Source organism: Rattus norvegicus, chromosome 3 (assembly GCF_036323735.1).
Source record: "Rattus norvegicus strain BN/NHsdMcwi chromosome 3, GRCr8, whole genome shotgun sequence".
Classification (NCBI taxonomy): domain Eukaryota; kingdom Metazoa; phylum Chordata; class Mammalia; order Rodentia; family Muridae; genus Rattus; species Rattus norvegicus.
Window position 1 is genome coordinate 129204192 of NC_086021.1, and position 13472 is coordinate 129217663.

General features: G+C 44.8%; 1 protein-coding gene across 13 annotated transcripts in view; it reads right to left on the bottom strand.

The window, feature by feature from the left end:
- Frmd5 (FERM domain containing 5) overlaps window positions 1-12943 on the bottom strand; it is a 271323-nt gene extending 258380 nt beyond the window's left edge. For 3 of the 13 annotated variants that reach the window (XM_008762213.4, XM_063284976.1, XM_039106827.2), the window contains exon 1: window positions 12583-12895. In XM_008762213.4, the coding sequence (XP_008760435.2) occupies window positions 12583-12684 (102 nt within the window). In that variant the 5' untranslated portion in view covers window positions 12685-12895. Of the gene's footprint in view, window positions 1-11121; window positions 12298-12369; window positions 12525-12582 lie in introns of those variants that run through there. The other 10 variants (XR_010064879.1, XM_039106826.2, XM_008762214.4 and 7 more) reach the window with 9 other exon arrangements.
- Between the last annotated feature and the right edge of the window lie 529 nt (window positions 12944-13472).

Sequence of the window (13472 nt, forward strand, 5' to 3'; positions counted from 1 at the left end):
ACTATCCCTCCAAACCACTGGACTTCCTTTTTGTTTTTCCTAAAACAACCTTTTAATTTGTCCAACATCTTTGATCCTAAAATTATTGCCTACACACAACAGCAGGGGCCAGTAGCCATTCATCCAAAGATAACTAATGCAGAGTCTACAGGAATTTTAAAAAGAGCATTTAGGGGTTGGGGATTTAGCTCAGTGGTAGAGCACTTGCCTAGGAAGCGCAAGGCCCTGGGTTCGGTCCCCAGCTCCGAAAAAAAGAACCAAAAAAAAAAAAAAAAAAAAAAAAAAAAGAACAACTGTAACTAGCTAGGCGGTGATGGCGCACACCTTTGGTCCCAGCACTCAGGAGGCTGAGGTGAGTGGATCTCTGAGTTCAAGGCCAGCCTGGTCTACAGAGTGAGTTCCAGGACAGCCAGCGCTACACAGAGAAGCCCTGTCTACACATACACGAATAACTACAGCTATACAGAACAGCCTTCACAGAGGAAAAGCAAGAGAAAAAGCGAGCTCTGAACAAGTCTCTTGTGAACTACAGAGTGTTCTGTCACTAAGAGACAGAGGGATGTTCTGTCGAGCCTTCCTTTTGCAGCTGAGAGTCACACAGCATCTCAGAGATCCAGCTGCCTGCCCGGGGTCTCAGCATCGCCCAAGGGTCGCACATTTAAAACAGGTCTCAAGTTTTCAGGCGGAACTATTAAACTTCCTGCTTACTTCATCAGAGAGCCACAAGAACAAGTCTGAACTCACACAGACCTGAGTTCAAATTCAACAGTAGACACAAGGTCATGTTGAAAATAAAAAGATCCTAGAAAATTCTACAGTTGACTCCTAAAGCAGCCATAGCTGAAAGCTTTCAAATGTTTTTAGAATGAACCTCAGTTTGTCCCTTTATTCGGGACAGATTTCTACTCTTACTGTCTCAAGTTCCAGTGGACTAAAATGTAAACATAAAGACTTTTGTTTAATAATGAACTTCAAGGCCATATATCATGTTCTGCCTTTTTATATATTAACCTACATCAGAGGGGGAGGGGCACACCATGATACCTGTGTGGAGGTTAAAGGGCAACTTTGGGGAGTTGTTCTCTCCTCTCATGCTAGTTCCAGGGATCAAAGTGAGGTCATCAGGTCTGAAGGCAAGCACCTTTATCCACGGAGCCATTTTTCCAGGCTTCCTGTTTTCTAAAACTGCCTACCTCCAGCTAAAGAAGGCATAACCACACATATAGAACCTTGACACGGGCAAGGCAGACCTAAGTGGTATCTGAAATTAGAGATCAGCACCCGAGGGTGCTGTGTAGTAGGCCGTGCATGAGGCTTAGTGTGACCAGGGCCTTGGGTTCTATCTCCGGCACCTAGGAAATGAGAAAGGTTATATTAAATGAGTGGCTGGACGTGCAAATTAGCATAAGGCAACAGGAATGCTAAGAAATGAGCAGAACATACAAAATACAACTGTGGTGTCTGCAACTACAGCAGAGAGGCGGAGTTGTTGACCTAGCTCGCACAAAACCCTTGTCTAGACCTTAACACAAGGCGAGAGGAGGTGAGAAAATAGTTTTCCTGATTCTCTTGCAATTTTCTTTCAACCAGAAAGTATAGATAGATCATGTGTGATATATTATTAATAAAAACAGTCTATAATATTTTATAATGACATGTTGGGAGATCTAATTTGCAGCAAGATACTATATCATTATATCCGTGCCTTAAAAATAATCAGACTGTCAAGCATAGGCAATATTAAAATTAGAGTATGAGTAATGTCTTCTTTACCATAAGAGTTATTAGAAAACAGTTCTTAGGTGTGGCTTCTATAATGTGGCTATTTATTTAAAAAGGTTGTCTAAATCCCTCCATAGGCCTCAAAAAGCAAGCAGGGGCTGGAGAGACGGTTCAGGAGTTGAGAGCACGCGCTGTCTTGCAGAGGCTCTGCGTTCAGTTCCCAGCACCCACATGGCAATGCACACCCATCAGTAATTCCAATTCCAGGGGTCCAGTGCCCTCTTCTAGATGCAGGCACCAGGCAAAACACTTGTACACATATTTTTCTTAAATCTTTTATTTAAAAAGGTAAACAGAAAAAAAAAAAGGTAAACAGAGTGTGGTTTTTCAGGCCCTCTCCACTTCTTGTGTATCTGGCTGTAGTTCTGTGGAACCACTATGGTTCTGCAGTTACACCTAGCAAACCATTTTTTTTTTTCAATAGTTCACATATACCGGAATCTGAGGCAGAGCAAAATCTGAAGTTATCTCTCAGCAATCAAGCTCCTCTCGTGGGATAACCTCTGAATAACGACATCCCAAAGAGCTGGTGGGCTATACCGTTGCGTGGATTGTGCACCGTGAGACTGCAGGATCCCTGCCCTGTAAAAGACGCACGCATCTTTGCCAGCCTATGGAGTCCTCCTCAACTCCAATTCGTATTTCTAGAGGCAAACTCTGAAAGGAAGCAGCCAGGGTGGGTGCTTCCACTGCTAACTTATCCCTGGGAATACATGACATCCTTCAGTGAATTAATTCTGCTCTCTTATATTCTAATCAATGTCCTTATCTGCTTGGTTCATGTCTAGCAAAATATGAGTCTCAGGGGTACCTGCCTAGAGCACTGGAAACCCTCAGGGATTGCTGAAGACAGCTCTGCCACTTAGGTATCCTCAAGATGAGTTAGGGACCCACATTAGAGGCTTGGAAGTTAAATCAAATGGGGGGGGGGGGCGCTCTACATCAACCTAGTGGCAACAGACGACTATTGACTATGAAGTGCCAGACTGTGCCAGTTCTCAGTGTTTTGACTTACTCCCACAAGTTCAATGGAGGTAGGCAGACATCTGCATGTGTCCTGGGGCACGCTGTTTTGATGAAGCGCTATTAGTTTTTTCATGTCTTGGGCCTAAGGGCCTTAGCTAAAGTTTCTGGCTCCTATACTACTGCTTCACAGGAAACTCCCTTAGTCTTTCCAACAAAGAAGTGTTCCTACTGTCTGCTATCCCTCATCCATCAGACTTTAGGTGAGCCCTTTTTTTTCTCCAGAGCAAAATAACCTATTAGCATTGGCAACCTGCCGAATATCGACTGCCCAAGTGCCAAGCACTGCTTTCTTGGAGGTTCCAATCTCTCCAAAGCTATGGCCTGGCAGAGTGTTTCAGGGCTAAAAGTGCACTCTGGGTAGGGCTGGCAACCCCAGGGTTGGCAGGAAGGGGTACACTAGGGAATCTAGGGAAGCATGTCCTGGTGATCTGGAAGCTATTTATGGTGGGCGCAGGTTTAGGGACAGAGATGCCCACATGAGCCTTTTAGGGCCTCACGAGTCACATTTCACAACTGCGACTGAACTGTGCTGTGTCTGTCTGTGCTGAGTCTGTCAGGAGTTTTCGTAAACATCGTCTGAAAACTGGAATTTGATCATTGACACTGATGCCCAAGAGAAGAGAATTCTGGGAAATAAAATTCATAGATAGTTGCTAAAGCTACAGGATTAAGATTGAAACACGCTAGCATCATTTTGTGAGAATTCTTAACGTGTGTTAGAATTAGAATTAGTCTTAGAATTGGCCTTCGTTTACCACCAGCTTTATGCGTTTATTTTTAGTTTTGACTGATTCCTCTCAGCTTGTCGAATATGATTGAAATTTTGCTGACAGTAATTCTCCTTCAGCAAGTATATTTCTGTTGTTTTACTCAACTATACCAGAGTAACTGAGATAAACACACTAAAAGAAAAACTAAAGACTTCACACTCTCAGCTTTCCTATCGGAAGCAGCTTCTTAACTCAGCCTGAAATGCCCTCTATCCATTTCCAAGTCCCGTTTTGGCTTTGGCAATCTTTCATAACCTACATCAAATTTTCTCTCTATTGACAACCATTTATTAACTTAGAGTCCCCCCCACCCCATCTCCCATTTGCACTGTCACAGCATACCAGCTGCCTTAACCCCCAATACACAATGCTTATAGCTTCTAAGTAAATTCTTAAAATGCAAGGGCACTTACTATTCCTGTCTCCGTATGCTCTAAGCTATGGAGAAATGCATGTTTGGAAAACAATACATAAATATGCGATGGTCAGAGGCTGGAGAGATGGCTCAGTGCTTGAGAGCACTGCCTGCTCTTCTGAGAGACCCAGGTTTGATTCCTAGCATCATCCATACAATGGCTCACAACTCCAGTTATACAGGAACCTGGTGCCCTCTTCTGGCCTCCATGACCACTATATACATATGGTGAACATACCCATATCAAATAAAAATAAATAGGCAATGACCCAACTGTTTTTAAGCAAGACGATAAAAACATGAGACTGATAAATATAACAACAGGAACATCTAGGTACCATGAACAGATCTTCACAATCCCTGAGATGGCTCTGCCTGTGCAAGCAAAGTAAGAGAGCAAGAGCATTCCAAAATACAATTAGAAATGTGAGGTTCGGGGCTGGGGATTTAGCTCAGTGGCAGAGCGCTTGCCTAGCGAGCACAAGGCCCTGGGTTCGGTCCCCAGCTCCGAAAAAAAGAAAAAAAAAGAAAAAGAAACGTGAGGTTCGATCTTTGCCTCTTCTCTTACTCTCCATCTCCAGCAAACGAGACTTGCTAGTCTTCCTTACAAAGGTCTCTACCATCAGGCAGGGGCTCTCAAACCTAGGCAGCATGAGAACCACCTGGAAATCTTGTTCTAAAGGACTGCGGAGGTGGAAAGATGGCTCGGTTGGTCAAGTGCCTTCTAGGCATGAAAACCAGAGCTTGATCCGTGCGACCCCTCTAACAACAACAACAACAACAACAGATTCTGGCACGGGGGCACACGCTTGTCATCTCTGCAGTGGAAGAGACAGGCGGAGATCTCTGGCTTGGCATACTTGGTGTGTTACAGGCCAGAGATGGCCTCAAAAGGGCAGACGGTACCTGAAGAGCATCATCAGAGGCTGTTCCCTTGGCTTCCACATGCCTGTGCACACATGTATACACACCAACACATTTGAGCATATATACATCTCTCTCTCTCTCTCTCTCTCTCTCTCTCTCTCTCTCTCTCTCTGAGTTTGAGACCAGCCTGGTCTACAGAGCAATTTCCAGAACAGCCAGGGTTACCCAAAAGAACCCTGTCTTGGGGGGAAAAAAACAAGCAGAAAGATAGAAGAAAGGCAGGGAGGAAAAGAGGGAGGGAGGGAGGGAGGGAGGGAGGGAGGGAGGGAGGGAGAAAACCAGTGTCTTTATCCATTCTTTACCCCATTTCCCATGCTTTGACAGGGTTCAGGTTCTACAAAAGGAATAGGAGCTATGGGTTATAAAACAGGAAGCTGCTTTGAATGATGCATGAAACAGCTAAATCTGTTCTGCTCTTGAATGAGTTCCCTTAGTGGGCAAGAGTTTCTGAGGCTTTCAGATGATCACTAATACTCAAGAGGGAGTCTTACAACTCTTCTGGAGTGGTCCTGAGCGCTTCTCAATACAAACCAGCAGATGAGGTCATGGTCATGCAAGTGGTCAGAAAGGGGGTGGCAGCAACAATCATTGTCAAAGGGGTGTTTTCTGTCGATGAGTGAATGGAACTATTGTACACAAACTCAATGGATGCCAAGCATGTGGCCCAATTATTTTGCCTGTATGAGCATGGCACGGAAGGCTCTCCTTAGAGAACTTGATTCACACGTTTGTGTTTTGTCTTGTATCCAAAGGCAAAAGCCTAGCGATTTTCAACCAAGTTCCTGTCTTTTAAACCTAAAGCATAAGTAAGCTAGAAAGATCTAAACATCATCTATAGAAAGAAAAGGCCATTTCGGCTGGTAAAAGATAAACACAAGTTTACACTGGTCAGAATACTCACAGCAGTAAGGGTCAAGTGAGGGAAGAAGTCCGTGATTCACATCTAGGGATCAGACTCAGAAAAACTGGAGTTCACTAGCTCAGCAGGCAAATGCTTGCCATGCAAGCACCAGGCCCTGAGTCTGAATCCCTAGCACCCACATAAAAGGCTAGTATGTGCCTGGAGAGGCAGAGACGGTCTTCCCAGAGCTCACTGTCCAATCAATCTAGATAAATTGGTGAGCTCCAGGTCCAAAGAGTGATCCTATGTCAAAAAGTAAAGTGGGACACTTAGGAACTAAGTTCAATGTAAGCACTCCGAATGCACACGCAAGGGCACACACAGAGTGGATAGTGTGGGTGGGGGTGGGGTGGGTGGGGCTGGAGAGGTACGTACTCGTAGATTCTATTTACCTTAGTCCATCTTTGACTCTCCCTATATTTAAGGTAATTATATTGCTCACCAATGTCCCAGAGTTTTAATGGAATAGAAGACCTGTTTCAATGCCAGAATGGGCATATGACGGGGTATTTTTACATTTGGGGGTACACTAACCAAGAAACGTGGGAGTGAAATGATTTAGAACAGTTCAAATTGCTCAGCTGCATAAAAGTCAAAACAAAGATGATGGAACATAATGGGTCAAACCCAGAAAACCAGAGGGACAACGACTGTCACCAGGCTGGTCATCACTACCGTTCTCTGAGCGCCACACATGAGCAAGTTGCGAGGTGCTGCCTATCCTCTTCAAGTCCCCCTGTGTTGTATGAGCCCTGGCAGGGCTCACCTAAGGGAAGAGTGGCCCACGGGCAGCTGCTCCATGAAGCAGGGTCAGCTAGTTCAGACAGCATGTTATAGACTAAGCCGTCTGTCAAAGATGAATTCACCTTGAAATAACCCTCACTAGAGACAGCTGGCCAGTATGGTTGCCTTGGAGGTCTACCTCCTGCTCTTAGTACTGATGTTGGGGGTCGTAGTCCAAAAGCTTTATGCAGTTACAAAGGATGCTACATTCGAAATGCTAATCCTGGCAGGCCACTAAGGTTCCATGAAGTGCCTATGGTATTCATTTGGCACGGGCTCTTTATATATTGGATGGGGAAAAACAATGGTGAAAACAAGAACTGAAGGAGAAGAGGAAAAGGTGCATACAGGGCTCCGCAAACTCAACAAAGAACAATTGTGGTTATCAGAGATGTCGAAGATCACACGGGGATCACATTTACCTGCTTCTCCTTCTCCCCTGGGACGGGTCCTTCAGGGAAAATGGGTTTGGGAGAGATGGATTAAGATGAAAAGAGTTATAGAGTTACAAGATGTTTATTGTTTTCGGGTACATGGCATTTTGGGGTGTTACCAGTACAGCCATACACCACAAATCAAAACCGATATTTTGATTTTCATTTTCTGTTTTGAACTTTATAGGCCTTAAGCTAGGCGCTATAAATTTTGGGCTCATGACTTACAGCTCGCTCTCACACCGTCCTTTATAAGTTCTCAAATATGTTTTGCCATCAAAATCTTTTTTATTATTTCGGTACAGCAATTATTACCAAAAATGTCTTGCTTCTGGTATGGCATTAATTATGTCGAACCCATGCATAAGCCACTGTAAATCTGTAACAAAAATGTCTGTCTGCCAGGTGTGGTGGCCGCTCACCTATAATCCCAGCACTCGGGAGGCGGAGGCAGGCAGATCTCTGGGAATTCAAGGTCAGCCTGGTCTACATGGTGAGTTCCAGAACAGTCAAAGCTACATAATAGAGAGTCTATCACAAACAAACAAACAAACAAACAAACAGCCCGTTTTTAACATCTGATGCTATAAGTGGGTCTCTCAGTAATGAAGTAAACTCAACATGTTGTGTTCTCCTATTACACGGTTTGCTGAATCGCCTCATCTACCACATTCACGCCAAGCGTTTAATAGAATGCAAATTCGTACAAATACCCATAAGTCAAATCTGTTGTGGTGAATATTTTTGGACCCCCTGAATGCCACTGACACCCCATAATCAGAAAGAAGAATGAGGAGACAATCATGTATCCAGAATTGACTTTCTGTGCCAAGAAGATGTATTTTATAAAATATCTAATTAGCTTTATACAATATTTAATAGAGAAGTCAAGGAGCAATACAAGTGCTTTTAGGATTCTGGGAGGCTAATTTTGTAGTTATCTTAATTTCATGAGCTGGAGACTAACGGGCTTTTATTGTAACAGAGATCCTGAGACAGCATAATTACCTGTTCACTAATTTTTTTTAGAAAAAAATCAATATTCATGAAAATACAACAGCTTTGTGTTTTCTCTGTGAATAAAATTATCTTAATTTTCTACCAACCTTCCTTCTGCATTAATGAAACCAAGGGACCAACTCACAAAAGAGGAAACTGAAATTCTTAGAAAAGGCAAACCATAGTCCGGGAAGAGACCTCCTTCCAAAACCGAAGACCCAGGGAAGACAGAGGAAGAGAAATGAGAACTCACGGACGTGGCTTTATTAATGGGCCGGGGGCTGTCAGAGGACAGCTTGTCGAAGTTTGATTTCTCCTCCTACTGTGTGGATACCTGGAATCCGCAGGCTCGGCAGCAAGCACCTTTACCTGCTGAGCCACCTCACCAGCCCAAGTTGTTACGTTTTAAAGAAAGGCTCTAATAAAAAGTTAAACCATCTCAGGAGGGAATTTTACAACTTCATTGAGACTAATTAGAAATCATGTAAGGCGATTTGTGATTTAATCTGACTTATTTTCCTTTAAAAAAGAAAAAAAAACTAAGATGTTTTCCCAGTTCTACTTTGTGGTTAAATTTCCCTCAATTTTTTTTTCAGTATTTCCAAGTCATTTTCCTTTTGCTATGAAATTAGCATTATATTTCCATTATATAGATGAAGAGATTATAGGGAGTCAGAATAGGGAGTAAGCAAGATTAAGAATGAGAAGACATGGGGTTGGGGATTTAGCTCAGTGGTAGAACACTTGCCTAGCAAGTGCAAGGCCCTGGGTTTGGTCCCCAGCTCCAAAAAAAAGAAAAAAAGAAAAAAAAGAGAAGAAGAATGAGAAGACATGGGTTTAAACACAGTAAAGCCACCTACTAACAGTAAGTAAATTCCCTTGACCTCTGGGACCCGCCTGTTCATCTATAAAACAGAAGCAATACTATCCACCTCTTTCCTGGGAGGCACAAACAATGTGTCTAACAGAATGCTTAGTGCATAATTAGCCATTCAGCACAGGGCCCACCCACCAATCCACCAAGACACTTCCTCATTTAGTACAATAGATATATAATCAATCCATAATGCCATTGTGAGGGAAATGAGTTACAGTGAACACAGAGGTCCCTGGCAAGCCCAGCACTTCACGCGTGTGTTCTCTTGCTCCCTCACTCCTCATCTCAAAATGACTAGCTGAGCCATAATCAAATCCAAACACTGTCCCCTTGGAAGAACTGCCTTTGCACACACAGCTTATTTATAACACTAAGGGAACATCTGCTTAACCTGACTGCTTAATCTGTGATTTAAATATGTCTAAAACCTAACTCTTTTCTACGGTGGCTTTATATTCCAGTTATCACCCCCCCACACACACACAAATATTATAATACCTCTCTTGAAAATACTTACTTGTCCAAAAGATATTGCTACTAGAATGTTGGCAATATATCCTTAATAATTCACAAATTATTAATACATAATGCATTAACATAATACATATGCATGTCTAGACATCTGAATTATCCCAGTAAGGTTAACTTCAAAAATACCAGTTAGTCTTTTTATTTTTCGCTTTTTCTATTTTCTCCCAAATAAAAAGTCAAGTAGAAAATGAATACGGATTTGCATAGATAAAAACAGAAGACTGAGAAATATGGATCAGATCCGAATGTATGAGGCAATGACCTTCAAAACTGGCTATTAGCACCGTTCTTCACAGGGGAGCAATTACACTACAATCCTCCTATGTCTACTTTCATTTCTCCTGATCTACGGATGCATTTCCATATCAGAAAGGATAAAAGAGCAGGCTGGTGATTGGGAGAACCTTCTTTGCAAAGATAGAAGGCATTCCGGTTACCTTAATAATTACATCCTAAAGGCCAGCTCACCATAACTGCATTATGAAATGCCGCCAAACCAATACCTTGACAGAAGTGCCATATGACTGAAATTTACCAAACATGGCTTTCATGACACCAACCAATGATACATTTCTAATTCTGTATTGCACTACATGGGCTCTGGTTATTCCAAAAGCCGTAAAAGTATTTCTAAAATAGAAATGTACTAAATGAAAGCATAACACTTTAAGAAAAAAGGAGTTCAAGTCATCACCAAAAGATTTAATATACAGTATTGCCATTCTTAAATTATAAAGAATAATGTTTAGCTAAATAGGGAGCCCAGTCCTTCCTCCCATATTAAAAACTGTACCGAGTGTTTAACAAGCAAGCACATGTGGGCACACACACACAACACACAGTAGAAATATAAAAAGGAAAAGTTGCTAAGAAAAGCTCAATCTGTAAATGCTTTGTTTAAAAAACTGCATATTAAAAAATATTAGAATCATATACTCTCTTTTTCAAATCTTTTCTCACATGGGTAAAAACAAAAGCAAAACAACATTCAAAATAGTAACGTTTAAAAAAGGTAAATATGCTACAACTCCTCTGTTTTAGAGACTGCACCAAAAATCGCCATGTATAATGGTTAAGACATCTAGACAGTGCATGGGAGCCATGATTAATTCTTATAACATTAAATTATGAGTGCAACCAAAAATAAACACAGTAGAACATAGTAAATATTACTCTAATAAGGCCAACTTAACTTTAAAACGTTCTTTTTTTTCTCAATGACAATAAAAACCATGGCCAATTACAGTATTAATCAACCTCACCTGTTCAAAGAAGAATAAAAAGTTGCCTTTCCTGAGACCTAAAACCACAAGGTTATCAAAGGTTTTAGAGGAGAGGTGTTACATTTGTACTCTATACCTTGGCAAAAGTTAATGATCTACTAAGAAATTTTATGTCACTATATACTACAAAAGTATTCTTAAGACTTAGGAAGCCTAAACCTCACACTGCCCTCGGCAGGCTATTTTACACATTTGTTAAATTTTTAAGCCAAGGGATAAAGACTTTTAAAGCTCTTGACAATGTACTCAGACTGCGAAGGTGTCAGTTTTATGCTTTCTCCTCCTCCAGTAAAACAAAACGGGAGGGGGGGGGGAGGCAGCTGTACATAGAAACAGTGACACCATAGAAACAAAAAGTAGCAAGCCACTATGGAGTTGGGAAATAATACATACCATCTCTTCATCGTCGTTAACTACAGGAACCCTTTCATTTCATGCCTCCCATTTTTTATGGGCATTTAATCTGTATTAAGTAGACTTCAAAAAGGAGTCTGTGCTCAATCTCTAGTCTCCTGGATCTTTGGCAGCAGCCAACACTTAAACCCAGGGCTTGGGGCGGGGGAGGGTATTGAGAAGGAGGCTGAACTGAGCACAGTCAGCATTAAACATCTACTCTCTACCCAGGGTCTTTCTCACATGTCTTTTTTTTTTTTTTAATGGTATTATGCTCTGTCAGCAAGATGATAGATAGATAGATAGATAGATAGATAGATAGATAGATAGATAGATAGATGGATAGATAGACAGACAGACAGGCAGGCAGGCAGAAGACAGATGGGGCACCTGAGGGTAAGATCTAGGCAGGCTTTTTCCCCCCACATCTGTGCTTAGAAGCCTCCTCCAGGTTCTTGCAGGAAATGAAAGGGATCAGGCGAGACCCTTCTGGGTCCAACTCAATTTTTCTTCTCCACAAAGAGCAGTTTTTCTTCTCCACAAAGAGAGTGAGCGCAGGGTCCTCTGGTTGAAGAACTAAACCTGAGAGCATTGTCGGTGTTTTCAATCTCTGACTTTATAAAGGACAGACTGCATTCCTGGGGAAAACCATATATGACTCCTGACGCGCCACACAGCAGTAGTGAAGGGACACAAGCAAGGGGTTGTAAAAACCAGGTTCTGAAAGAAATGCTGTACGGCATTATTGCATTGTTGGCTTTTCCCTAAGTCCCCAATTCTTTCCAGCCACTGCTAACCTCCAAATCGTTGGGACTTGTTGCTAAATCTTTGCCTCACGCCCCCCACCCCTAGAAATAACCAACACGCTGAGATTTGGGGATCAAAAGACAAGGAAGAGAGCTAGATCCTCAAAGCACGGAAGGTTGGGAGCCTTCAATAGGCCACTCTGCATGGGCTGCGCGTTCCGTCTGACTCACAAACGCTCGGGAGAAATTATGACATAAACCTTTATCCTTCCAACCAGGGAGATAAAGGCTGGCTGGCGGGGCTGGCGGGCCTGGCGGGGCCCGGGGAGCCTCAGCCTGTGCCCCTCGACGGGGCGGCCGGGGCAGGCGTCTCCCGCCCTACACGCCTAGCTCTGGCTACCCGCCCAAGGTTCTGCCTATCCGCGGGCTGGAGAAGCCGAGACCCGGGGTCCCCGCCCGAGAGGGCGCAGAGCAGGAGTTGCGGGTGCGGGACGCGACTCACCCCGCAGGGGCGCACGGCGCGTGGTACCAGCCCCCGGCTGAGCTCGGGCTGGGATGCCGCGCGCCGGGCTGTGCGGCTGCGGGGCGGACAAAGCGCCGCGCCGGGGTTAGAGCTGGAGCGACCCCGGGCGGCGGCCCCCCGCCAACTTAGCCGAGTCTGGGGAGCCGGATCCCGCGAGCGAGCGGGCGGGCGGGCGGGCGACGCGGCGCTGACCTGGATGGTGCAGGTGTACTCGCTGTCGTCCAGCAGCCGCACAGTGCAGCTGTACTCTCGCTCCAGACTCCTGCTGCTGCCGCTCATCAACCTGCTCAGCATCTTCCCGCCCGCTCGCCCGTCCTCGGGAGCGACGCGGCGGCGCTGCGGACTCCGGACCCGTCGCCCCTCAGCGCGGCAGCTCCGCGCCGGCCCTTAGCACCTGCACCATCACCCTGGCCGGATCGCCACCGCTGCCTCCTCCCGCCCCACTCTTCTTCCTTCCACAGAGCCACCACCGCCTCCCCCCAAAACCCCAAGCAAGCTGGGTTCTCTCCCGGGCGCCCCACTGCCCGTGCCCAGCTCATGGGGCGGGGCCTAGGTAGGGGGCCAATGGAGGTCAGCGCGGCGGAACCGATTAGCAGGAGGAAGAGCCAATCAGGATAAGGAACGGGGATGATGAACGGGTGGAGGAAGCAATCATCACAAAACAGCAGTACTGAGCCCCAGTCGGGCCAGCCCCTTAGCGCCCCAAGCCCTCGCTCGCTCCTTTCGCGGGCGGTGGTTGGTATGGATGCTGTTTGTCCTGGGCCGGGCCATGTGCGGACACTTCACAAGATCGGTGTCTACAACCTGGAATAACATTTGAGCTGTTTCAGGAGTCAAGTCCTGCACCCTGCAAACACCCGGTTCCTGCCCTCTTAGAATCCGAAGCGTGGAGGTGACACCTGCAGAAAACAAGTCACCCACGATAGCCGACCTGGCGGCTGCCCCCACCTGTGCGCTGCCCTAAGTCCGCTCCATGGGCCCTTGTGCCTCGAGCACCCTTATTTTGGTGAACATCTGTTTTACAATAGCTATTTACTCTGGTGCAACCACAGAAGCTTGTAAGCGCCCGCGTTTAGCGCTCA